General features: G+C 48.7%; 1 protein-coding gene across 6 annotated transcripts in view; it reads right to left on the bottom strand.

Moving 5' to 3' along the window:
* The window catches only part of Tox2 (TOX high mobility group box family member 2), a 145,874-nt gene that overhangs the window by 58,860 nt on the left and 62,690 nt on the right, over positions 1-24,324 (bottom strand). For all 6 annotated transcript variants that reach the window (XM_004669294.2, XM_045156899.1, XM_045156898.1 and 3 more), the window contains one exon: positions 170-415. In XM_004669294.2, the coding sequence (XP_004669351.2) occupies positions 170-415 (246 nt within the window). The remainder of the gene's footprint in view (positions 1-169; positions 416-24,324) is intronic.

Here is a 24,324-nt window from a genome sequence, read left to right as displayed (position 1 = left end):
TGAACAGAGCCCAGAAACAAGGGTTTCCCTGTGTGCCACCCCGCCTCTATCCTGCAGACCGCTTCCCAGTCAGCCAGCGGAACTCGGACCCCATGTGGGTCTCTATGACCGGCCCCGCCACCTGCTCTGCTCAGGCCCCGCCGGGGCCATTCAGGACACAGAGACTTACCGTGGGCAGCTGGCCCGACAGCAGGTGACTGTCCTGCGCCAACATGTTGGATACCATGATGGCTGGAAGGTCCATGGCCTGGTAAGAGTAGGCAGGGAGCAGACCGTTGGGTGCCAGGCCGTGGCACAGCGAGTGGTAGCTGGCTTCGTGGTCCCCCAGGTGCAGGAGGGACGGCTCGGGGAGGTTGGGAGGTGTTATTGGGGGGATCTCATAGTCTTCATTGTTCTCGCTCTGGCTGTTATAGGTCTGAAACATGAAAAGGGTAGGGTGTTGGGGGTCGGTGACTGAAAACCACAGAACATATTCAACACTTCCAATGACAGCAACAATGACAACCCCTTGACAAGAAAAGAGATGACTCCGATGCAAAGAAGGCAGCCTAGGTGGTCCCTTGACTCAGCCAGGCTCCTTGTTCCATCCCTGAGGCTCTGCAGACAAAAAACAAAACAAAACAAAAAAAAAACAAAACAAAACTTGACCTCCTGGAGAGCAGGCAGCCAGGATGCCTGGCACCTGTTCCCCCACCAGATCCAGCTCACTGCGCCCCCTGGGATCCATCTTTTCCCAGCCACCCACTTTACAGAGGGGCCTTGGTCCAAGGAGAATGGACTACCTACGGTGAGCAGAAGAGCTGGGGATGAGCTGCCCATAGTCTTTCTGGGGTGTGTGTGTTTGGGGGGAAACTTTTCTCTGTAAGGGTTCCCAGCAGTAAGTTCAAACAGAACCTCTCTTGGGCTTTCCCACCTTGGTAAATGATAGAAACATGCCCACAGAACCAGAGGCTAGCAATCAGCAGCCCTACCTTCCTTCCAGGCCTTTGGGTTCTTTCTGCTTTACTGAGTTAACCAGAGACAACCCCCACCACCACCACCAGCTGCTGGTCCAGCAATGCTGGGTAGGTGCAGTGAGGGGTGACGTTGGCCTTTGACTCTGTGGAGACATCTCGGCATTTTACTGTAGATCATGGATCATGATGAGCTTGTGCTCGGTGCCTTGGGTTTGTACCACAGGCTCTCCCAGTACTCTTCAGCTGGTGGAGGGGACTCCTCATTTGTCAAGGGGAGTGGGCGTTTAAAAAATTGTTCATTGGTTATTTAACTAAATACTTATTCATGTGTGTGTGCACGCGAGGGGGAGAGAGAGAACAAGAGCTCTCCAAGGCCTCTTTCCACTGCAAACCAACTCCAGATGCATGCACCACTTTGGGCATTTGGCTTTACATGGCTGCTAGGGAACCAAACTCAGGCCTGCAGGCTTTAAAGGAAAGCACCTTTAACCACTGAGCAATCTCCCCAGCTCTGTGCATGGATTTTTAATTTTACCTCCACTGAATTCTTTTTCCTTGCGTCTGCTAAAAGGCTCAAAGGACCCTTCCCACTTCCATCTAGTTCATACAGTAACAAACTGCTTTTCTCTTCTTTTGAGACAGGGTCACACTGTAGCCCAGGCTGGCTTCGAACTCTCAGTAATCCCCTTGTCTCAGATACCTGAGTTGGGACCACAGGCGGGTACCGACATGCCTAGCGGAATTCTGGCTTTTCTCATGTTCATGTAACCTCAGGGGTGGGGAGATAGCTCAATCAGAAAATCCCTCGCTGAACAAGGACCTGGTCTAGCTTACCTAGCAAGCTCTGGATGAATGTGCGACTCGTCTCATAAAAGGTGATCAACATTCCCGAGGAGAGGGTCAACACATAAGGTTGTCCTCTGGGCTCCACGAGCATGAGTGTGCATACGCATACACACACACACACACACACCCTGCATTCCTGGAACAAACCCTACTTAGTCATTTTATGTCGTGTTGGACTTTGTTTAGCCATGTTTAAGTTTTTGCTTTTTTGCATCAGGCTCACATGTGAGATTAGCTTCCATCTTCCTGTTTCTTCTTACTGCTGGTGTCCGGGTTTTGGTATCAGCCTTCCTTTCCTATACTCTGGAAGAGATTAAACCCAGCAGAAGAGAGATGGATGCGTTGGAAGGTGGCTCTAAATAAATGGGCGTTTAAAAATCCGTGGTGCAGCAGAGGGGGACGAAGGCAGCGCACACGAGAGAGAGATCGTAGTCATGAAGGCCGAGTGAGACCTGCCACGGGCGTCTGCTCCACTCACTTTCTGCACGCAGGGAGATGAGGGGGAGGACAGGACAGAGGAAGACTGGCTGGGAGGATTTCGGAAGTGATGAAAGACAGAGGTACTGGCGCATGTGAGAGTGAACCTCAGCGACCTGACAAGCATGAGCAGAGAGGGAGGCGACCTAAGCCACCGTAGCAGACAAGAGGGTGCGTCTTGAGACTGGGGGTGTGGCTCAGTGGCACAGCACTTGCCTAGTATTGTGTGGGGTCCTGGGGTCTATGCCTAAAAGGAAGGAAGGAAGGAAGGCGGAGGAAGGACATCCTTTTAACATTTCGTATTGTTCTGTAAACCCAGCACGAGTGTTAAGTGGCCAGTCTAATCGCTGAAGTCTGGCATGGTGCCTGCTTCTCACTGACTGTTTGCTGGGTGAAGGCCTGAGCGTGGGGGTGGCTGGCTTTGGGGGTGGCTGACTTTGAGGGTGGCTGACTTTGGGTACAGCTATGATAGAGCAGGGAGCATATGGAACCTACATTTCTGCTTGCTATCCGGGCCTTTCTCCTCCGGCACCATGTGTGAACCCCACAGTTTCCCAGGGGAGAGCCCCGGACTGCCCTCTGTGGCCACAGAACCTGGCTGCGAGGAAGCCAGGAGTTGGCCACAGGTGCGCCCTGCCCTCCTTGGACTTCCGGGCCCCTCTGGCTCCCTGGCGCCCTCTGTAGGGCTGTCGTGGGATCAGCTCACAGATGAAAAACTGGTTATGTGGAAAGAGGGGGCCGCGCCCATCCTCTTACTTCCTTCCATCTTTCTCCAGTTTCTCAGGCTGTCCTGAGCCCTTCTTCATCCCGACTTCAACCAGTCACGTTCCAGAGCTCCACGTGCCACTTCTCCCTCCATCTCAACACTCACTCAGCATGCACACGGGAGACGCGAGGGTACCTTCCCCTCCCCTGCACCTATCTCCTCTGACTGCCTTCGATGGTACCACCGCCATCCAGGCCATGCAACCCCCAACCTGAGACCACCTTCAGTCACCTCTTTCTCCAGTGATACTCCCCCAAAATATCTTTCAAATCTGCCCACCTCTCTTTAACCCCACTACCACAGTCTCAGCCCAGGTCGCTACCATCTCCCACCTGAACAATGATGACAGCCTCCTCCTCGTCCCCTATGGCCCTCTCTTGTCACTGTATGCCCTCTGTGAGGCCAGAGCCATCTCTCAAAAGGACTGTCCACTGTGTTACCTTCACATAAAATGCTCTGCTGGCTCCCATTGCCTTAATTAATCATTATTAACATTCCCAGTTGGTATACAAAATAATGGGATTCATTATGATATTTTAAATATTTTTTTGTATTCATTTATTTATTTTCAAGCAGAGAGATGAGAGAGAGAGAAAGATGAGAGAGAAAGAGAAAGAAAGAGAGAAAAAATAGGTTTGCCAGGGCCTCTAGCCACTGCAAACAAACTCCAACTCTAGATGCATGTACCACCTTATGCATTTGGTTTATGTAGACACTGGGGAATTGAACCCAGGTCATTAGGCATTGCAGGCAAGCACCTTAACTGCTGAGACATCTCTCTAGCCCCCATTATGACATTTTAATACATATTTTTAACCATATCAACCTTTTTATTACATTTTTTCACACTGATATGCATTTTCCCCTTTTAATAAATCTCCTTTGACATACTGTTCCAACAAATAAAGAAGGTTTTTGGTGATTTCTAATGTCTACATTCAGAGTCATAAAAGACTCTTCACATTCATACCTATGTGGACAGCCTTAATATGTTTTTTAAAATATTCTATTTATTTATTTGAGAGAGAAAATGCTAGAGAGAGAAAGAGAGGGCATGCTAGGGCCTCTAGCCACTGCAAAAGAACTCCAGATGGATGCACCACCACGTGCATTTGGCTCATGTGAGTACTGGGGAATTGAACCTGAGTCCTTAAGCCTCGCAGACAAGCATCTTAACTGCTAAGCCATCTCTCCAGCCAACATATATTTATTATACTCTGCTGGACCCCTTCCCACCACAGTCCTCCTTCTCTAGTTCTGTACCATATATATATATCCATGTATATTTGAATGTAGATTTCAAGTATGAGAAAAAAAACGTATTTGTCGATTTAAGTCTGGCTTATTTTGTTTCACGCAATCATCTCCAGTTCCATCCATTTTCTTCACAGCTGAATTAAACCACGTTCTACATGTGTAGCATGTTTCCTTTGTCCATTCCTCCACTGAGGGACAGGATGCCCAGGCTGCCTCTACATCTCGGCCATTGTGAATCGTGCTGCAATGAACTTGGATGTGCGGGTATTTCTACGGCATGCTGACTCACATTTCTTTGGAGTCCCACTGCCTTTTGGATCAAACCCTAGCCTTAAATATAGCCTTAAAAGTCTTCAAGTGGCCTGGCATCGCCTCTCCAGCCAGTGACTGTGCCCACCTCCAGCTGTCACATTCCCAGTGATAAGACACTTGTCTTATCACTTCTCATCCCTTACCAACTGGTGGGTTTAAACGTCTTCCCTCCTATTTGAGACATCAGACTCCACTGTGCACCCCAAGATTGCCTAGCATTTCTCCTTGGAAATGATCACTGACTGTGTACTTAATGGTATACTAGTTTCCCAGGATTTGATGTGACTTCTGTCAGACCCTGACAGCAAGCAAGGGCACAGAGAATGCGCTTAAGGCCGATTCAGCAAGCAGAAGCCGAGACCGAGGGTACCTGCTGTAGACACACGTCCACCTCGGGCTTCAGGGTGGTTCTGTTTACTCTGACCCTGTTACACAGGAGGTATAGTGGTTAAGCTGGATGGCATGAGTTTGAATACCCACTCTGCCACTTACCATCTCTCTACAGCTTTGCGTGGACCATGAACCCTCTCTATGCCTCAGCTTCCTTGTCTGTGCAAAGGACAGTGTGCATCCACAGCGTGTTGCATTATCAGTGGAGGGTGTGGGAAAGTTGCAGGGCTGTAATGGCGCTTTGTCAACCCTCTCAGTGTTGGTTCTTTTGAAAAAAATTTTTGAGGCAAAGCCAACAGACTGGCCTTTTTTTATGCAAATGAGAGAGGGGGGATTTTTATGGGCACTCCATGGCCACCTACTGCTACAGATGAATTCCAGATGCATGTGCCACTTTATGCATAAAACCCAGGCCATCAGGCTTTGCAAACAAGCACCGTTAGCCACCGAGCCATCTCTCCAGTGCTTGGTGTTGGTTCTTATTGACATCCTTGTTTTCCTTGTGGGAGTTCCACAGACATGAAAGGACTTCATCAGAACACAAAATGACTGCATCAGGAGAGCTCACTGGCTTAGCGTCCTCACTCACTTGTGAATGTCACATGCCACTGCGGGGCGGTGTCTGTCTTTAGCCTTATCACAGAGGTGGGCCACCAGCCAAGCACCCTTAAGTGGATAAGCCGCAGGTTTCACAGTGCCCTGGAATGCAGAGTCCCCTGCCAGCCTTCCTGTTGAGAGTCACCTCCTCCAAGATGCCTTCCCAACCCTCCTGTCAATCCTCCAGGAGACTCCCCTGCATGGCACTTCTGCAAGTCACCCCACAGCATTCACTACCTCCCTACAATTCTGTGTGGCTCTTTCTCTACCTTCTGCTCATGTTTCCCCCTCTCCAGCCCCAGGCTCCACGAGGGCAAAGGTCAATTCTGTCTAGTCCCCAGAACAATGGCTGACGCTTAGCAAGAGCCCAGTTACAGTGCAATCAGTGAGCTCTTGAGATGGAACCACCTGAGGCTTTAGGTTCACACCTCCTCCGGGTACGTTAATCCTTCCAAGGACACTATTGTCCTTGTGCTGCCTGTGGCTCACGTTTGTGAAGTTCCTCCTCCCTGCCTATTTATTACCTGCCATCTAGAACAGGTGCTGGCCCATGGCAGGTGACCAGCGAACGTCGAATGATGTTCTTTTCAGTCAAAACCCAAAACCTCACGACATTGGAACAGGCCCAGTTGGCCAGAAGCCTTTTGAAAAAAAAAAATAAGCATATGTTGTATCAAAATATTGAAATAACACAATTATGACAATTCATCTAAAGAAGCAATTAGCACACTTACAAATAAGCAAGCACGATCAAGCATGCCTGTTCGGAGCGCAGATCTGCACCACCTGCGCGTAAGCCAATCTACCTTGCTGCCTGCCGAACACTTAGGGGGTGCCGGCTGCTGAGTCCCTACTGTGTGGCAGCCCAGGCGCATGGCATTCCATCCACACCCTCCATTGACGTGTATCCCCTCTGCAAAGGCATTCCTACCGTCTCCACTTCACAGCTGAGGCAAATGGAGCTCAGAGAGTAGAGTTTGTCACATAGCTCCGAGCCAGGACTTGTGAGTATGGACTCCGTCACCCTCTCCCATACGAGGTCACACACTTCGTGCAGATTCTCATTTCAGACGGCCCCTAAGCAAGAGATTCATCACGCAGTGTGCCTTCTTTGCTTCCACCACTGGGGGTGGGTCTCAAAAATGCAGACAGAGGTGCCAAGGTGCTGGCGATCTGGGACAGGCCTTACAGGCAAACTCCTTAATGGCTGAGCCATCTCTCTAGCCCCTGGATAAAGATTCTTAACACAGAAGAGATGTGGAACTGGAAGATTGAGGTTGACCACAAATGAAGACCACAGATTTCATCTGGAACATGTGTCTTCCCCAATGGAAGAGGTTATAGAGATCTATTTATTATTTATACTGTAAGGAAAAGATAAGCTTAAATATGTTTGCATTGGGGCTGGAGAGATGGCTTTGCAGTTTGCCGGCAAAGTTGAAGGATCCTGGTTCAATTCTCCAGGACCCATGTAAGCCAGATGCACAAGGGGGCACATGCATCTGGAGTTTGTTTATAGTGGCTGGAGGCCCTGCTGTGCCCATTCTCTCTCTCTCTCTCTCTCTACCTCTTTCTCTCTCTCAAATAAATGAATAAATTTTTTTTTAAAAAAACATATTAAAGTGTCATATAACATTCAGGGGCAACTGGTACATGCATAGCATGGTACAATGCCACCTCTATCCAGTTCCTAAATATTTTCATCATCTCATCAGAAAACTCCATACCTATTAGGTATTTTTCTCCCTATTCCCCTGGGCCTCAATCTTTGGTACCTACCCATCTTTACCTTGATGTTGTGAATTTATCTATTCTGAATATTTTCAGGTAAGTGGAATCAGATAATATGGGATCTTTTGAGTCTGGCTTTTTTCACTAAGAAGAGTGTTTTTGAAGTTCACCTATATCTGACTTAGTATAAAATGGACACAATGTTCTTGTTGTAGCATTGGTAGGTATAGTGATAAGCATAGCTGCCTTCCAGAATATATCATTGCATGTACATGCTATAATTTGCTTATTCACCTACTGATGGACAAAATTAAATGTATACTGATGCTATTTCCATCTCTAGCTATTGTATAGGGCTGCCAGGATTATGTGTTTATCTACTTATTTGAGTTCCTACTTTTAGAGGCTTTTGGTATATACCTAGGAGTGGAATTGCTAGATCACATACTAAGTCCATGGTGGATGTTTTGAGAAGTATTGTGCTGTCTTCTGAGGTGCCTGCACATTTAACAACCCCACTAGCAGCACAAGAGACCTCCCATTTTCTCGTAGTCATGGCCAAGACTTGTTTCAGGATTTTCATGGCAGACATCCTGGTGGGTGTGAAGTAGTGTCTTCTCGTAGTTTTTGATCTGCATTTTCCTAAAGATTAACAATGTTGGAGTTCTTTTCCAGTATTTCTTGGCCATTTTTATGTCTTCTTTGGGGCAATGCCTATTCAAACCCTTTGCTTATGTTTCAGATTGGGTTGTCTGTCTTTATCATCCCACTGAGGAGCTTTTTATATACTTCTAAGTACTAGGGTCCCTTCTGACACATGACTTACAAATATTTTCTCCTGTTATCCCTTTCTTTTTAAAACATATTTTAATTTTATTTGTTTATTTGAAAGAGATACAGAGACAGAGAGAGAGAAAGGCAGATAGAGACAGAGAGAATGGGTGTGCCAGGGTCTTTAGCCATTGCAAATGAACTCCATGCACCACCTTGTACATCTGGCTTTATGGGGTACTGGGGAACAGAACCTGGATCCCTTGGCTTTGCAGGTAAGTGCCTTAACCATTAAGCCAACTCTCCAGCCCTCCTGTTATCCCTTTCTTAACAATGTTCTTTAAACACAAATATGTTTTCTTTTGTTGTTGTGTTGTTTTTGTGTGGATTTTTTTTGTTTGTTTTTTCGAGGTACGGTTTCACTGTAGCTCAGGCTGACCTGGAATTCACTATGTACTCTCAGGGTGGCCTCGAACTCATGGCGATCCTCCTACCTTTGCCTCCCGAGTGCTGGGATTAAAGGCATGGGCACGCTCGGCTTCTTTTGATGATGTCAAACTTCTCCCTCTTTTTCTCCCTCCCTCTCCCCCACCTCAGTTGTCCATGGCTTTGATGCCATATACAAGAATCCACTGTCAAATCCAAGGCAATGGAAAGTTTTCTTCTGAGGATGTTATGGTCTTGGCCGTGACCCATTCTGAATGAACTTGTGCACGCACGTAGCACGAGACAGAGTCCAGCTCCACCACTTTGCACGTGGCTTTTCACTTGTCCTAACATCATCGGGTGCGAAGAACACGCATTCTCTATGACTGGTTTTGACACTCCTGCCAAACATTAGCTGGCTGTGGCTGTGTTATTCCTAGACTCAATTCAGTTCCACTGGTGTGCATGTCCTTATGCTAATATCACATCATTTGCGCTTGTAGAAATTAGGAAATGTGGGACCTGAGCAGATAGCTCAGCAGTTAAAGGCACTTGCTTACAAAGCCTGATGGCCTGGGTTCCATTCCCAGGACCCATGTAAAGCCAGATGCACAAAGTGTTGCATAGGTCTGAAGTTCATTTGCAGCAGCAGGAGACCCTGGCATTTCCATTCTTTCTCTCTCCCTCTCTCCTCCCCGACCCCACAACTTGTTCAAATCAAATGTTAAAACAAAAGTTTCCCGGTTATATGCTAACGGGCACAGCCCCCTGGCATCCTACCTTTTTGCTAACGCCCTGTGGTGTGGGTACAGCTCTGCAGAAGGGCTGTAACGCAGTTCATTGTTACCCAGTTCTGTTTCCGAGACAAGGAAAATGCTATCTTTACCCAAACCCCATTCACTGGATCAGGGATCCCAGCCCTAAAACTTCCAACCATGCATGCAGGGATTTTATGAATTCTGCAGGGAATGAAATGCAATTTTTCCAGGCTTGTCTGTGCCCATAATGACCGAGTCAAATTAATCATCTTGGATAATACCCTGGCGTCACCCGTCCCAGAGATGTTTAATAGAATCTTTCTGACTCATGTCTCTCAGCACATCAGCTACGGAGTGTTGCAGTACTTCTGAGAATCGGCACAATTATGCCTAGTTGGCCTGCCACTTCCTGAGCTAAAAATGCTTCTGAAAGAAAAAAAAAAAATACGAGCCTATGCCATACATTAACCAAATGGGAACAAAAGAAGTTGTATTGTTAAAATTAAATATGGATTCTGGCGGAAGGGCATAAAACCTTTTTTTAAAAAAAAATTACTTATTTGCAAAGAGGAGAGAGAGGAGGAGAAATGTGGCATGGGGGGGTGGAGGTGAGGGTGGGGATGTGCCAGGACCTCTTGCCACTGCAAATGAACTCCAGTTGCATGCACCACTTTGTACATCTGGCTTTATATGGGTACTGGGGAACTGAATCCTGGCCCAGCAGGTTTGCAAGCGAGAACCTTTAACTGCTGAGCCATCTCCTCAGCCAGCCTAAAATCTTTTCAGACTTTTCTTTACAGGCAGAATCTCAGAGCTGGGCAGGGCAAATCCAGCTAGAGGAATATGCCCAACACCCTCCCTGGTGGTCCAACACACCATGTGTCACCGTGACTTCATGGCTGTTCCTGACTCTGACATGCTTGAATCAGAGGACTCAGCGCCATCCTAGGGGGTCAATGACAGGCAGTCACGTCAGACAGCAGCTCTGCTTACTAACACCGTATCCAGGACACCTGTGTGCGCTCACCCAGGAAGTTAATTGTCAGACTCAAAGGTTCAGGTAGCTTCCTGGGTGATTCCACTTGGGAGAAGGGAAGGTTCTGGAAAGATGGAGGGCTGGTGGGTGTGGTACTGGCTTTCCTTGTTCTTTAGGAAGAAATAGACCCGGAAGAACTCAAATGGCAAGTCTGGGGGTAACGTGGAGGCCCCGGCATTAGAATGAGGCGAGGCAGATGCAACCTGGCAGCTGCTGTTCTACAGAGGATGACACTCACTATCATGGTAAGTGGCAGAGTTGCCTTGTTAATGTGTGAGTGAGTGAGTGAGTGTGTGTGAGTTGTTTTGAGACAAGTTTTCATGTAGCCTATGTTGGACTTGAGCTCTCTATCAGAAAAAGACCTTGAACTTCTGAACTTCCTGCTTCCACCTTCCCAGTGCTGGGACTGCAAGTAGGTACGACCTACCCAGTTTCTAAAAAAAATAAAAAATGATTAATTTAATTTATTTATTTGAGAGTGACAGAGAAAGAGAGAGACAGAGAAAATGGGCACACTAGGGCTTCCAGCCACTGCAAACGAACTCCAGATGCGTGTGCCACTTTGTGCATCTGGCTTACGTGGGTTCTGGGGAATTGAGCCTTGAACTGGGGTCCTTAGGCTTCACAGACAAGCGCTTAACCACTAAGCCATTGCTCCAGTCACATACCCAGTTTTTATACAGCACTGGAGCTCAAACCCAGGGCTTCATGCATGCTAGTCAGGAACCCTATCATCTGAATTCCGTTCCCAGCCCCCCATTTGTTTGAATAGCATTTTTCATAACCACCTGCCTCTTTGACATTTTCCTATTGGCATCTTGGAGGAAGGTTCATCAAACATTTGTCTGCAAAAGGTGCAATGATGAACATTTGCCACAGTACTCAACTTGGCCACACAGCATGAAAGCAGCCATAGATGACACTGAAACTCATGAGCATGGCTGTGTCCCAGTAAAACGTTTGTGACAGACGGAGGATCAGATGTGTCCCACAGGTTAGGGTTGGTTGACTTGTGTTCCTGAGTTACAAGTTCCAATCCTGTTCCCACCAAGCCTGCTTCTCCCTCACCATTCCTCTACCTGATACATCAAGCCAGAGTCCTGGGAGTGAAGTTCAACCTCTCCCTCTCCTCCCGCCTCACCTCCAATCAGCTACGAAGCCCAGGCTGCCCTCCCAGTCAGGGTATCCAGAATCTACCCACTATGACCCATTGGCAGCGTGACCACCCTGGGTCAGATGGCTATGACCTCATCTCCCCAGTGGAGCTGCAATCACTCCCTAGATGGTCTCCCTCCTTCAACCTTTTCTCCTTCTAGCCCATTCTCTCCCTACCAGCCCAGGCAGTCATTGTACGTACAGATCTGAACGTGGTGTTTCTATCCGGTGACATCCTGTTTACATGTAAGATTCAGGGCAAGTTCCTCTGTGAAGTCTGCAAGAACGCATGTGATCTGGCCACGCCGCCCTCCAACCTCACTTCCTATGGCACCCTTTCCCCTCCATGGACCAGCCTCAGTGGTGTCTGACACACGGGCATCTTCTCTTCCCATGACCGTGTGCAAGAAACACGGCTGTGAGGCCCGGTCCCTGTCATCTTGCCGATCACAGCTCCAGAGTCAATTTCTATAGGGGTTTTCCTGGACCACCAGAAGTTGTGACTCTTCCCTTTCTCATAACACCCCACTTCTTTTTTCTTGACACTTACTTTCATACTCTGCAATTTCTTTTTGCTTGCATTATTACTGAAGGCTCTAGGAGGCCTGAGACTATGTCTGTCTGTTCCATGCTGTGAGAAATCAGGGTGCAGAGCAGAGCCCAACACACGGGAGAAACCCAGGACATTGGTTGAGTATACAGTAAGCCAAGCATCAAGACTGCCTGACTCCATACCTCTCTTCCCCTCACCCTTGCCTTCCATAACAACCACGTAGTGTTTCCTTTCATTAGCACGAGTTTGGCCATCAGCAAGAGAGACTTAAGACACCCATCCCCTCTAGCCTGCCCATTTATTGTGTACTGTGCCAGGAACTGCACCTGAACCAACTGACTAGTGACAAGAACAGTCTGAAGAAATAGCTTGTTCTTTCTTTTCCTCCTTCTCTCCCCCCTTCCTTCCCTTCCTCTCTTTCTTCCTTTTCCCCTTCCCTCCCTCCTCCCCTCTTCCCCTCCCTCACCTTCTTTCCTTCCCTCCTTCCTTCCCCATTCCCTCCCTCCTTCCCTCTCTTCCTCCCTCCCTCCCTCCCTCCCTCCCTCCCTCCCTCCTTCTTTCCTTCCTTCCTTCCTTCCTTACTTCCTTCCTTTCTCCCTCCCTCCCTCCCTCCCTCCCTCCCTCCCTCCCTCCCTCCCTCCCTCCCTCCCTCCCTTCCCTTTCCTTCCCTCCCCTTCCCTTCCCTTTCCTTTCCTTCCTCCCTCCTGGACTTGGGTCTGGTGACAGACCAACAGACCATCAAAGATATCACCTGCAGGCATTCTGCCCCTTGCTCACTGTACCCACAGATGAGGGCTCCCTCCTTGTCCACACTGCCCGGCTTCTCATTGTCCTCCTGCTTGGATTGCCATCTTTGGGCCACTGTAAGGACCCTGTTGTTTTAGCAAGAACCCCCCCCGACCTTTGATACCTAACCAAGTACTTCTCAGTAGATTTCCAACCACCGACTTCCTCGCTCTGCCCACTAGCAGCAATTCCAGCAGCCCTCGTTGTACTGGATGGAGTTCAGCATTTCTCCCCTACCGAAATGGTCTTGAATAAAGTCTTTCCTGTCTAAGTTCTGTCTGGAGTTGATTTTTCTTAGATGCCTGATTACTGGTTCTCCCAGTTCCTGCAAGGTGTTAAGGGGCTTTCTGACTCAGGGCCTTTGCAGATCCTGTTCCACTGCCGGATTGTTGGGCTTATGCATGGCTTTTCCAGAAACTTCACACTTGCCAGTCTCCACTGGAGAAGAGCCCTGAGAACCAAACTGAGCAGGACCCTGACACCCCTGCTGCCCACCCCTTACATCCCCCCAGCCTAGTACTGCTTGATTAGTTCCTATCACAACTGGAGTGTGCGCATGTGCGTGTGTAGCCAGAGGTCAACCCCAGAGCCTCGTGTATATTAGGCAAGCACTCTACCACTGAGCCACATGCCTAGCCTTGGAATTATCTGTGGGCCTGTATCTCCAGTGCTTGTCTTCTCTACTAGATAGGAAGATAAAATTTCTAGAGCTCCAAGATATAATCAAGTAATTGATACAGAGACGAGACATGCAAAATACTGTGTGATTGAATGTTTTAGTTTATACACTTAGCCAATTCCTGGGTGGGAGACATTTAGCTTGTTTCCTGTCACGTTGCAAAACACTGGACAAATACCTTTATCCTTACACATAGCACAAGGGTCCCCCCCCCACACCCTTGATTTACGCCTATAGGTGGAAATGCCAGGTAACTAAATATCACCAAGTTTCAAATTTTTCACTCAAGTGAGAAAAGAATATCTTGCATGCATTTTCATTTCTTGTTAATGAAGTTGCACTTTTCTGTTTTGGTGTGTATGGTATGCACATGCACATGCATGTTCTGATCTGTGTGGGTATGTGTGTGCAGGTGCACATGGACATGTGTGACACATGCATGTGGAGGCCATGGTACCTCAGGAATTATCCTCAGGAATTCCATTTGCCTCTTTTTTTAAATTTTTAAATATTTTTGTTTATTTTTATTTATTGAAGAGCAACAGACAGAGAGAGAAAGAGGGAGAGAGAGAGAGAGAGAGAGAGAGAGAATGGGTGCACCAGGGCCTCCAGCTGCTGCAAACGAACTCCAGATGCGTGAACCCTTGTGCATCTGGCTAACGTGGGTCCTGGGGAACCAAGCCTCGAACCGGGGTCCTTAGGCTTCACAGGCAAGCGCTTAACCACTAAGCCGTCTCTCCAGCCCCATTCACCTCTTTTTTGAGACAGACACTTTCACTGGCTTGGAGCTCAGCTCACCAATTAGGCACTTCTCCAGTGCTGGGATGACAGGTGTGTGCCACCATGCCCGGCATTTAGTAGAGGCTCTGGGGATCGAACTCAGAACCACATGCTCACACTTTACTGGCCGAGCCATTTTCCCATCCCTCTTTTGTCATAGTTTTACAGAAAATCCATGTTTTGTGTGCTGAAATTGTCTTTACAGATCCCATTGTTCTTTTGTTTTATTCTTTCATCTTTGCTCTGTTTGTTGTATGATATAAATATTTCCAATTTGTCATTTGAATTTATTTATATTTTGTGCCATACTAAGGTCTTCCACTTAATAAAACTGAATGCATTAATATACAATTTCTGACTGTGGTGTTATGCTTATGGTTTCCACATGCTAGTGTTGCTAAGACATCTAATTGGAGCTTTTTCCAGACATGGGATTTGAACTCAGGAAGATATAAGGGCCACAATCCTTCCCTATACTGCACTATGTCCCTATGGTGACCTGAAAATGGGATTTCTTAGGATCATAAAGTTTCCTTTTATATCATATGCTGCTCAGTAGCTTCCCAGCTGCCCACATGTCGCAGCCAGGGGCCTTACAAAGTAGGAGTGCCCGGTGGCTGGCTCATACACAACTCATGAGCCACATGTGGCCAGTCTCGTCCTCCCCAAAACTTCCCATCTCTCCCTCTCTCTCCCCCTCCTTCCCTTCCTCCCTCCCTCCACCCCTCCCTCTGTCCTCCCTCCTTTTCAGGCACAGTGACATCACAGGGCTGTTGCACTGACTGTTCCCTGTGAAATCCTCTTTTTCCAGATTTTACCCCTTCACCCCTTCAATTCTTGTTCAAATGCCACCTTATCAGCAGGAACCCCCCCCAATGACCCTGGCACCCCTGCAGGCACCCTTGTACCTGCTCTGTCATTTTCCCCAAAGAAGTATTACTGCCTAACACGCAGTACACTGACTTTTAAAAGTAAGTGTTACCAGTCCCTGTCTCTAGAATGTCAGTTCCACCATCCTACCCCAGTGTCTTACACTCGTTAAGTCCCGAATTAGACAGCTGCTGAATGAAAGAATGCAAGATTGACTGAGGGCAGCATGATTGATGGCTTAGCTCAGGGTGCATCTCATCGCCCTGAACACAGTAGGTGCTTTATCAGCATGCGCTCGATCGGAGGATCCCGACGGTGTGCCCCAGTGCTGGGCCGAGTTCTGCGCTCCCTTCCCTACGAGCTCTGTGAAGTCAGCAACGCTCCAAAGCTGCCTTTCTCTGACAGCAGCTGCTCAGCACCCACAAAGTCTAGCTTGGGCCCCGGGAGAATCTCTTGCCCCTGGGCCTCCTTGTGGAAATCACTCCCCCGTGCCTGAAAGGCTGCTGTGTGGCCTTGGCTAACTCACTGCCCCTTTCCCAGCCTCTGTGATTGTGGTGGCTTGAATATAAACTGTCCCCCATAGCCTCCTGTATGGGTTGTGATTCAGCCTCCTACTTAATCCCCAGCCGGTAAAGCCTTGTTGGAGGAGGTGTGTCACTGGGGGTTGGGCCTTGGGGTGTTATAACTCGGTTCTGCTTGCTGTACTTAGCTCACTCTCTCTACTTCCTTCATGCTGCTGTGAAGATGTGACACCTAACTGTCTGCCCCTGTCCTTCTTTCCCACCATGATGAAACTTCCCTGTAAACTGTAAGCAGAGATAAACCCTGTCCTTCCACAAACCGCTTCTGGCAGGTATTTTGTCCCAGCAATGAAAAGGTAAGTACCATAGTGATTTAAAAAGGGGAGGGGTTGGAGAGATGGCTTAGTGGTTAAGGCGCTTGCCTGCAAAGCCTAGGTACCCAGGTTCAATTCTCCAGGTCCCACATAAGGTGCACAAGGTGGCGCATGCATCTGGAGCTTGTTTGTAGTGGCTAGAGGCCCTGGTGTGCCTGGTCTCTCTCTGTCCCTCTCCCCCTCCTCTCTCTTTCTCAAAAAATTTTTTTTTTAATTTTAAGAGAGTTGAATTAAATTTCTTTTCAGATTTATTTATTTATTTGAGAGAGGAGAGAGAAAAATGGGCATGCCAGGGCCTCTAGCCATTGAAAATGAACTCCAGATGCATGTGCCCCCTTGGGCATCTGACTTATATGGGTTCTGGGGAATTGAACTTGGGTCCTTAGCTTTGCAGACAAGAGCCTTAACCAGTGAGCCATCTCTCTAGCCTAAGACTTCTCTTTCTTTCTTTCCTTCTTTCTTTCTTTCTTTCTTTCTTTCTTTCTTTCTTTCTTTCTTTCTTTCTTTCTCCTCTCTCTCTCTCTCTCTCTCTCTCTCTCTCTCTCTCTCTCTTTCTTTCTTTCTTTTTGGTTTTTCGAGGTAGGGTTTCACTCTAGTCCAGGCTGACCTGGAATTCATTATGTAATCTCAGGGTGGCCTTGAACTCACAGCAATCTTCCTACTTCTGCTTCCCGAGTGCTGGGATTAAAGGCGTGCACCACCACGCCCGGTGCTGAGATTTCTTTTAATGCATGCGTGTGTGGAGGCATGTGTGGGTGCATGCATAGGCATGCATGCCAGAGGTGTCATTCCTCAGGAATGTTAGCCACCTTTTTTGAGACCTGTACATCACCAGTTAGGCTAGAAAGGATGGCCAGTGAGCCCCAAGGATCCTCTTGTCTCTGACTCCTCAGCACTGGGAATACAGGCATATGCCCAACATTTTCTCATGGGGGGCTGGGGATCACACTTGGGTCCTCATGTTTGCAAGGCACACGTGTTACCCACTGAGCCCTCTCCACAGCCCCAGGCCAAGGACTTTTTAAAAATCAGATTTTGTTCCTGCTCGTACCCCTGGTTTGCAGGTATGCAGGCAAACGACGCAGAGCTGCTCTTAAAAGCATCTTTAAATTGATGAGTAGGCTTCTCGTTTTTTCCGTGCTAAAATAGGAAAAATTATGCCTATTTGCAGCTTTCTTTTCTCTTTTCTATTCCTACCTTTTGAAAACCACAGAAGTAGCATCATCCAAAAATGTGCCAAGCCAGCTGTCTGTGGACAAAGGCACTGGGGTTATCAGAGGATGGCCCTTGAGAACACTCTGAGAATGGCAAGGCAGGGTAGTCCCCCATTCCAGGCTGTTCCAGGGACATAGCCTGCTCAGACCTAACTAAGAATGGCTGCCTGGCTGGAGAGATGGCTTAGCAGTTAAAGCACTTGCTGTGAAGCCAAAGGACTCAGGTTCAATCCCCCAGTACTCATGTAAGCCAGATGCACAAGGTGGTGCATGCGTCTGGAGTTCGTTTGCCCTGGCTAGAGGCCCTGATGTGCCCATTCTCTCTCTAGCTATCCATCTATCTAAAGGAGTAGCTGCCTTCAGAGGAGGGTCCTATCACTGGCCTGGAATCCAGGCCTCCTGGATCAGACCATGCAACCTTGCTCACACCAGCCACAAGGAACCAACCATGGCGCCTGATGCTGCACAGCCCTGTATGCGCTGGCCCCTCTGTTCAAGCCACTGTCCCCTTAGGTGATGCTTGGTCACTGATAGAACCTTCATGACACCCTCTTGCTTGCCAGGTGGTGGCACCAAGGACTGTACCCAGCACACTAGGTTTGCTCTGAGAAGGATGGAATAAAGCCTTCTCCTCCTGCAGTCTGGATCCCCAGCTCCTGTTAATATTGTCCAAACCTCCCATTTGGGGGGATGTGGCTCAGAGCTTCTCCACTCCCCTAAGGTTTCTTGAGTCCCCACCCTGAGCTGGGCTCATGCTGGGACTGGAGAGACTCAGCCTTCAAGCTGACCCACCCTGCTTTTCTGTGGCTTTCTTCAAAATATAAGAGCGGCAAGCACTTCTGTGGCACTCACCATGGCTGGGAGTCCCTCTTCTACTCTGATTTCATACATGCACGCGTCAGCCCATGAGGTGGGTTCTAGCACCCAATCCACTTCATAGGGAATCAAAGAGATCCTAAGATGTGAAAGTTGCCCAACGTCACGCATTTGAGCTGCTCGCTTCTGATTCTGTATGGGTTCTGAGGATCCAAGCTCCAATGTTCAGGCTTATTCAGCAAATGCTTTAAACTACTGAGCTGTCTCCCCAGCCCCTGCTGTTTTACTTGGAGGAAGAGTCTCACTCAGTGGCCCAGGCTGGCCTTGAACTTGTTCTCAGACTGACCATGCAGTCTTGTCTCTTTAGCCATAGAGGAAGGACCCTGGCTTCCTTGTGTGCAGGGCTGTATATCACACTGTCTCTCATTGTAGGCAGCAACCTCTCTCCCGTCCTGATGGCTTCTCAGGCTGGGTGTGTTCCCGTGCCCATGTTCAACCAGCCTAGATGCCCCTGAGCACAGGCTGCCTACCTGCATAACGCTCTGGGCAGGTGGTGCACCTTACACAGCGCATCTGAGACCACACCATGCACGCGAGTCAACTCGGGCCCTGCTGCCACGCCTAAGTCTGTGACTTGGGAGGTGGGTAGGACAGGACACTCCATGGTGACAGGCTCCAGGGGAAGTTGCTGGTCCACAGTCACACTGAGCAGCAAGGCCCTGGTGATCAACAGCATGGGTTTTGCCATATGCACTTCACAGTTCAAAGTCCAGCTCGGTCACATCCTAGCGGGGAGCCCTTGACCTTGGAGAGGGAGATGACCTATGCAGGGTCACATAATAGACTACAATTCCTTAGAGGCACACATACAACGCTTGCTCTGAACTCCTCCTGTGTGCAAAGTCTGAACATGTCTCGGGTGCAGGGGGTGCATCCGTGTAGGTACCCACACATGTAAGTGGGCATGCTTACAGATGTGTGAGAACCCCCTGCTTGTGAGCATGTCTGTGTTGGCGTGTGTGCCAGTGGGTTTGTGACAGCTGCACAGACACACACCACTCACTCACTCGTGACATCTTCACTCAGTTCTTTCTATAGACCATGGCCCAGGAAACCCACAGGAAAGGGTAAAGGCAGCAGTCATTGAACAAACGGAAAGAAACACGTCACCGCGTGAGTGAACTTTGCTCACAATGACCAACGACCATGTGCAATTATCATTCCTGTTTCACTCAGGGAACCGAGGCACTGAGAAGCCAAGTCGCCTGTCCAGCCACACAGCAAGGCTCAGCATGTGGAGAGGTGTGTGTAAGCGAGTCCACCTACACAAGCACAGTGAGCTCACGGGCTTAGAATAGTGCACGAATATGGCTTGTGTATAAGTGTGTGCACACATATGCCTGGAAAATCCATGGAAATCTTCAAAGGGTCCATTAACCAGATCTGCCAGCAGTACGGCATAGTGTTACACCCCCTCCAACATGCGTGCACACACACTTTTCAATGTCTCGTTCCAACATTTCCTAAACACTGTCAGGGAGATGGAAGGGCAGGTCACAGCCCGCAGAGCTTAGCAGACACGGGGAAGCTCACGTCACCTGCTTCTCTGAGGCCAGCCAATGCCAGGATAATTTCACAGTTCACAGCCCATCATGAGGCTTCCCTTCCCTTTCAGGAAGGTAAACTGTCAGGGGGGGGGGGGGTTCAAGGCTCAGCATCTACCCACGCCTGCAGTGTGAGCACACTGATACAACTGACCAAGCCTGGCCCTCCCCTTCCCATTCACAGCCTGGCTTCACCCACAGAGACCCCCAAGCGGGAGGCAAGGTGGGAGACTCAGGAGATGGAAACGGGAGCAGATTTGATAGGCGGTTTATCTTCAGAACATCTCTTCCTACAGCGCAAGATAAAGATCTTGGTACACACCATGGTGGTGGTGGTAGTGAAATGTGTGCCGTGAAAGAGAACTATCCCGAAGCATTTATTTCCAATCCAACACAGAGTCATACCTTGTGTTTGCCATCAACGTGTACCTTCTTCTCCCCCAGATGGTCACAGCGGCAAAGGAGAACTCACTTTGGAATCAGATGGCAGGATGGCGGTGGCATGTGACCACCCTTCTGTGGACATGCCATGTGAGCACACGAAACCTATCCCTCCACCAGATTCTCTGAATACTAGCAGAGGAATACATGATTTGGTGCTGAAGACCAAACTAGGAGGAAAAGACGATGGGCTGGGGTGATGGCTCAGTCGGGAAAGGCACTTGCTCTGAGAGCCAGGCGGCCGAATTTAGGATCTCTAGCACCCGTGTAAAGCTAGACACAAAGTGCTGCATGCATCTGTAAACCCCATGCGACTGTGGCAATGAGAGGTGGAGCCAGCAAAATCCTGAAGCTGGCCGGGCAAAGCAGTAAGAGAGATCCTGCCTCAAACAACGTGGAAGGTGAGGACTGACCTCAAGGTTGTCCCCCACCCTCTATGTACCCACTGTGGCATACCCACATTCACATCACATGCATGCATGCACACACACACACACACACACACACGATGTTCTTCATATGAAAAGAGACCCCTATATAACTACAATGCCTCAATCATATGTTTGCTTTTTACTAAAAGAGAAGACCAATGGCAAAGGACAACAGATCTTCAAAATACAGCTCAAGACATTCTTAAAAACATTTTTAATCTTTACTTTGGAGAGAGAATTGGCACACCAGGGCCTCAGCCATTGAAATTAAACTCCAGATGCTTCGCCACCTAGTGGACGTGTGCAACCTTGCGCTTTCCTCACCTTTGTGCATCTGGCTAATGTGGGATCTGGAAAGTCAAACATGGATCCTTAGGCTTCGCAGGCAAGCACCTTAACCGCTAAGCCATCTCTCCAGCCAAGACACTTTTGCAAACGTATTTTTATAACCAGCTCACGGGAAGAAAGAGCACCTTCTAGCATTCCTTCAATGACCTTTTGTCACTGTGTCCCCAACCTACCATCAGTTTTGCCTGTTCATGTGCTTTGTGTCAGTGACATCATTCAGAAAGGTCTCTTGTTTGATCAACTTTTTTTTTTTTGCTCACACTTGTGAGCTTTACCCATGTGGTCACAATCACTCATGGTCACAGCTGCATGGAATCTCCCTGGGCAAGACTACTTATTTATTTAACCTGGACTGTATAAAAAGGAGATTGTTGCCAGGAGGCAGAGGTAGGAGGATCGCTGTGAGTTCGAGACCACCCTGAGACTATAGAGTGAATTCCAGGTCAGCCTGGGCTAGAGTGAGACCCTACCTTAAAAAAAAAAAAATCCAAAATAGAAAGGAGATTGTTGGCTGCATAGCGGTATTTATCCCTGCTGACGTGACACCAGTTTCCTGCTCCTGCCACGTTTTCCCTGCCATGATGAGTTCTACCCTGTGGAACTGGAAGCTGAAATCAGCCTTCCCCTTCCCCAAGCTGGTTGGGTCTTTCTGTCCTAGTATGGAGAGATGACGAATACAGACATTTAAGAGGAGGAGCTCACCTCGTTCTGCAAAGCAAAACTTTCTCACAGCTCTCCTGCTTCTCCCACTCCAGGGCTCTGGACAACTTCACTCTTCTCACTTGGACGCCACCTCCTCACTAAGTCACCAGGCTGGCCTTCAGCTTGTGATCCTCTTGCCTCAGCCTCCCAAAGTAACCGACATTACAGCTCTGTGGCTTTATGCTTTTCTGAAAAGTGTTGCTGTGAACATTCTTGGGCATGTATTTTGCTGAGCATATGAAGGCATGTTATAGAGTTGAATCCCTGATCACAGAGATACACATGAAGTTTTTTATATTCGCCTTTTTGGGGTGGTTGTGCCAATTTACCCAGCAATGTCTGAGGGATGTGGGTCCTCCAGATCTCTGTCAACCTGGTATTTTCTATCTTCTCTCCCATTTCTCCTTGAGGGGTAGTATTTCAGAAACATTTTTAAAATTTACTTATTTAAGAGAGAGAGAGAGAAACAGATAGAGTGAGAAAATGAGGGCCTCCAACCACTGCAAACAAACTCCAGATGCATGTGCCACCTTGTGCATCTGGCTTTACATGGGTCCTGGGGAATCAAACTCTGGTCCTTAGGCTTTGCAGGCAAGTGCTTTAACCACGGAGTCATTTCTCCAGTCTGTATTTCATAAACTTCAAAATGCTTTTCACCCTTTCTCTGCTATATTATATTGCTATCTCCAACAAGTATCCATGAAGTCCAGCAGCCAAAATAAAACAATTACTCAATGCTTATACGGCGCATAGCTATAACCACTAACCACAGCCTATGCGCCCTGGGTGGAGGGCTGACAGCCCGAAGTGACACGGAACTGTGTCTCAAAGCCCTTGGGCAGCTACAGGACCTTTGCTCTACATTTTCTTCTGGGACTTTCAAGAGGCAGAGCCCACCCAAGGAGAGAAAGCCTGCCTCACAGTTCTCCTGCCTCTCCCAGTCTAGAGGCTGGTACTCACACGAGCACCCTCATCCCTCCCAGCTTGGGCCAACTTCCTCTCTAGAACCTGTACCTCGGCTCCCTGGTCCTGCAAGCTGCCCATCTCACACCGAGCTAGACACGCCCAGGTGTTTGTAGAGCACAGATTATGCCCATTGGTGAACAGATACATCCGCTGAAGCCCAAGGAATTAGCCTGGTCTGAGGGTCTCTGGGCTGGGCGTCTGAGTGCCTGAAGCGTGCGCCTCACCCCTCACTCAGTCTGCCCCCGTCCTAGCAAACACATGCACAGGAATGCAGTGAGCACTCTCCTCGCTCCTCTGCTATCTAGCTTCTCTTCTCCAGACTGCAAAATCTGACCACGTAGCTTTATTATGCTCCTCCTATCACCAGGACAGGCGAGTTAGTTCCCTCACATCCACTGCTGGGTGCTTTAGTTATCCTACAAGGTACGTATGAACGCTCCCATTTCACAGACATGGAAAGTGAGGCAGAGCAAGGCAGCTTTGGGAGCTCATGGAACGGACTACCTGGAACCTGCTGGGCTCCACCTTCCCTGAGGAGCGTAGGGGAAGGAGATGCCAGGCCCGGCAGGGGCACCACTTCATTCCCGGGCCTTTTCTTCCTACTGGAGCCTTGGGCTTGGAGCATGTGAGGTGGAGCAATGCTCCTGAGCTGTGTGTCACGGGCCTGGACAGTCAGAGGGCAGAGGCTGCTGGGTGGGGAGGGGCCGCCCATCTCCAACAGGCTAGACTCTGCAAGGAGTCATCTTTTACCAGTTTCATGATGTATGGGGACCTTGCTCAGCACAATCTGAAAGCAAGACAGTTTCACTAGTGTCTTTTTTTTTTTTTTTTTAACTTCAACTCTTACCATAAAGTGATTTTCACTGGAGAAGAGAGCTGACTGGCTTCCCCTTTGCTCGTTTTTCTAACGCCACACCTGAGTCCCGAGCCCACCACATCCTGGACAGATGTGACCTCAGTTTTTCCATCTGTAACATCAGAACCATAATAGCACCCCATGCTAGCTGCCATTTCCCGTGCACTAAAGGCTGGAATAAGCTCTTTGGGTACAAAGGCATTTATTTACCTCACTCTGCGTCACTTTGAGGGAATTCTAAAGAGGAAATTGAGTCTTTTAGAAGATAGTTGACTTGTCCAAACTCCCACCGCCATGAAGCGTCTAGACTAGCAAGTCTATGCTCTTGTGGCATTGCCTGATCAGCCCACCCAACGGACAACCCTTCCTTACTGCCGCCCCACTTGCCTGCAAACTCGCTTGGAGCCATTGGTCTCACCTCCAGGCCTCTCCCTCATTAGTGCCACTCTGCCAGGGAGGGCTTTCCTGGCACTCTGGGGTCATAGACGGAACACTGTTCCTCCTATGCATTCTGGCAAGTAAGTGGGGGAAGAGGCCAATCCCCAGGCTATCAGAGATAACCTAGAAGGATGCTCATAGATGCCCGTTAGTACCCATTCACAAAAGCTGGAGCCCTGAGAGGGCAAATGACCAATCCAAGGGCACACAGTGTGAGAAAGTCTGCAGAGGGACCAGACCCAGGCTCCTGCCCTTCCAGAATCTACGAGCCCAACATTGCTGAGTGGTTCCCACATATGTCTGCATTTCTTCTTGATCATAGGATAAGGTTACTCACAGTGAGGAAATCAGGGATTCACTGACCCTTCCCAGCAAAAAGCCAGACCCTGCAAGAGAGATGGGGCAAGATGGACGGAAAAGGGGGTGGGGCGCTCTTTTTTTTTTAATGAAAACCCTTGAACTTGCAT

This window comes from Jaculus jaculus, chromosome 8 (genome assembly GCF_020740685.1).
Source record: "Jaculus jaculus isolate mJacJac1 chromosome 8, mJacJac1.mat.Y.cur, whole genome shotgun sequence".
Taxonomy (NCBI): domain Eukaryota; kingdom Metazoa; phylum Chordata; class Mammalia; order Rodentia; family Dipodidae; genus Jaculus; species Jaculus jaculus.
The sequence above is the reverse complement of the archived record's forward strand: the minus strand, read 5'-3'. Positions and strand labels throughout refer to the sequence as shown.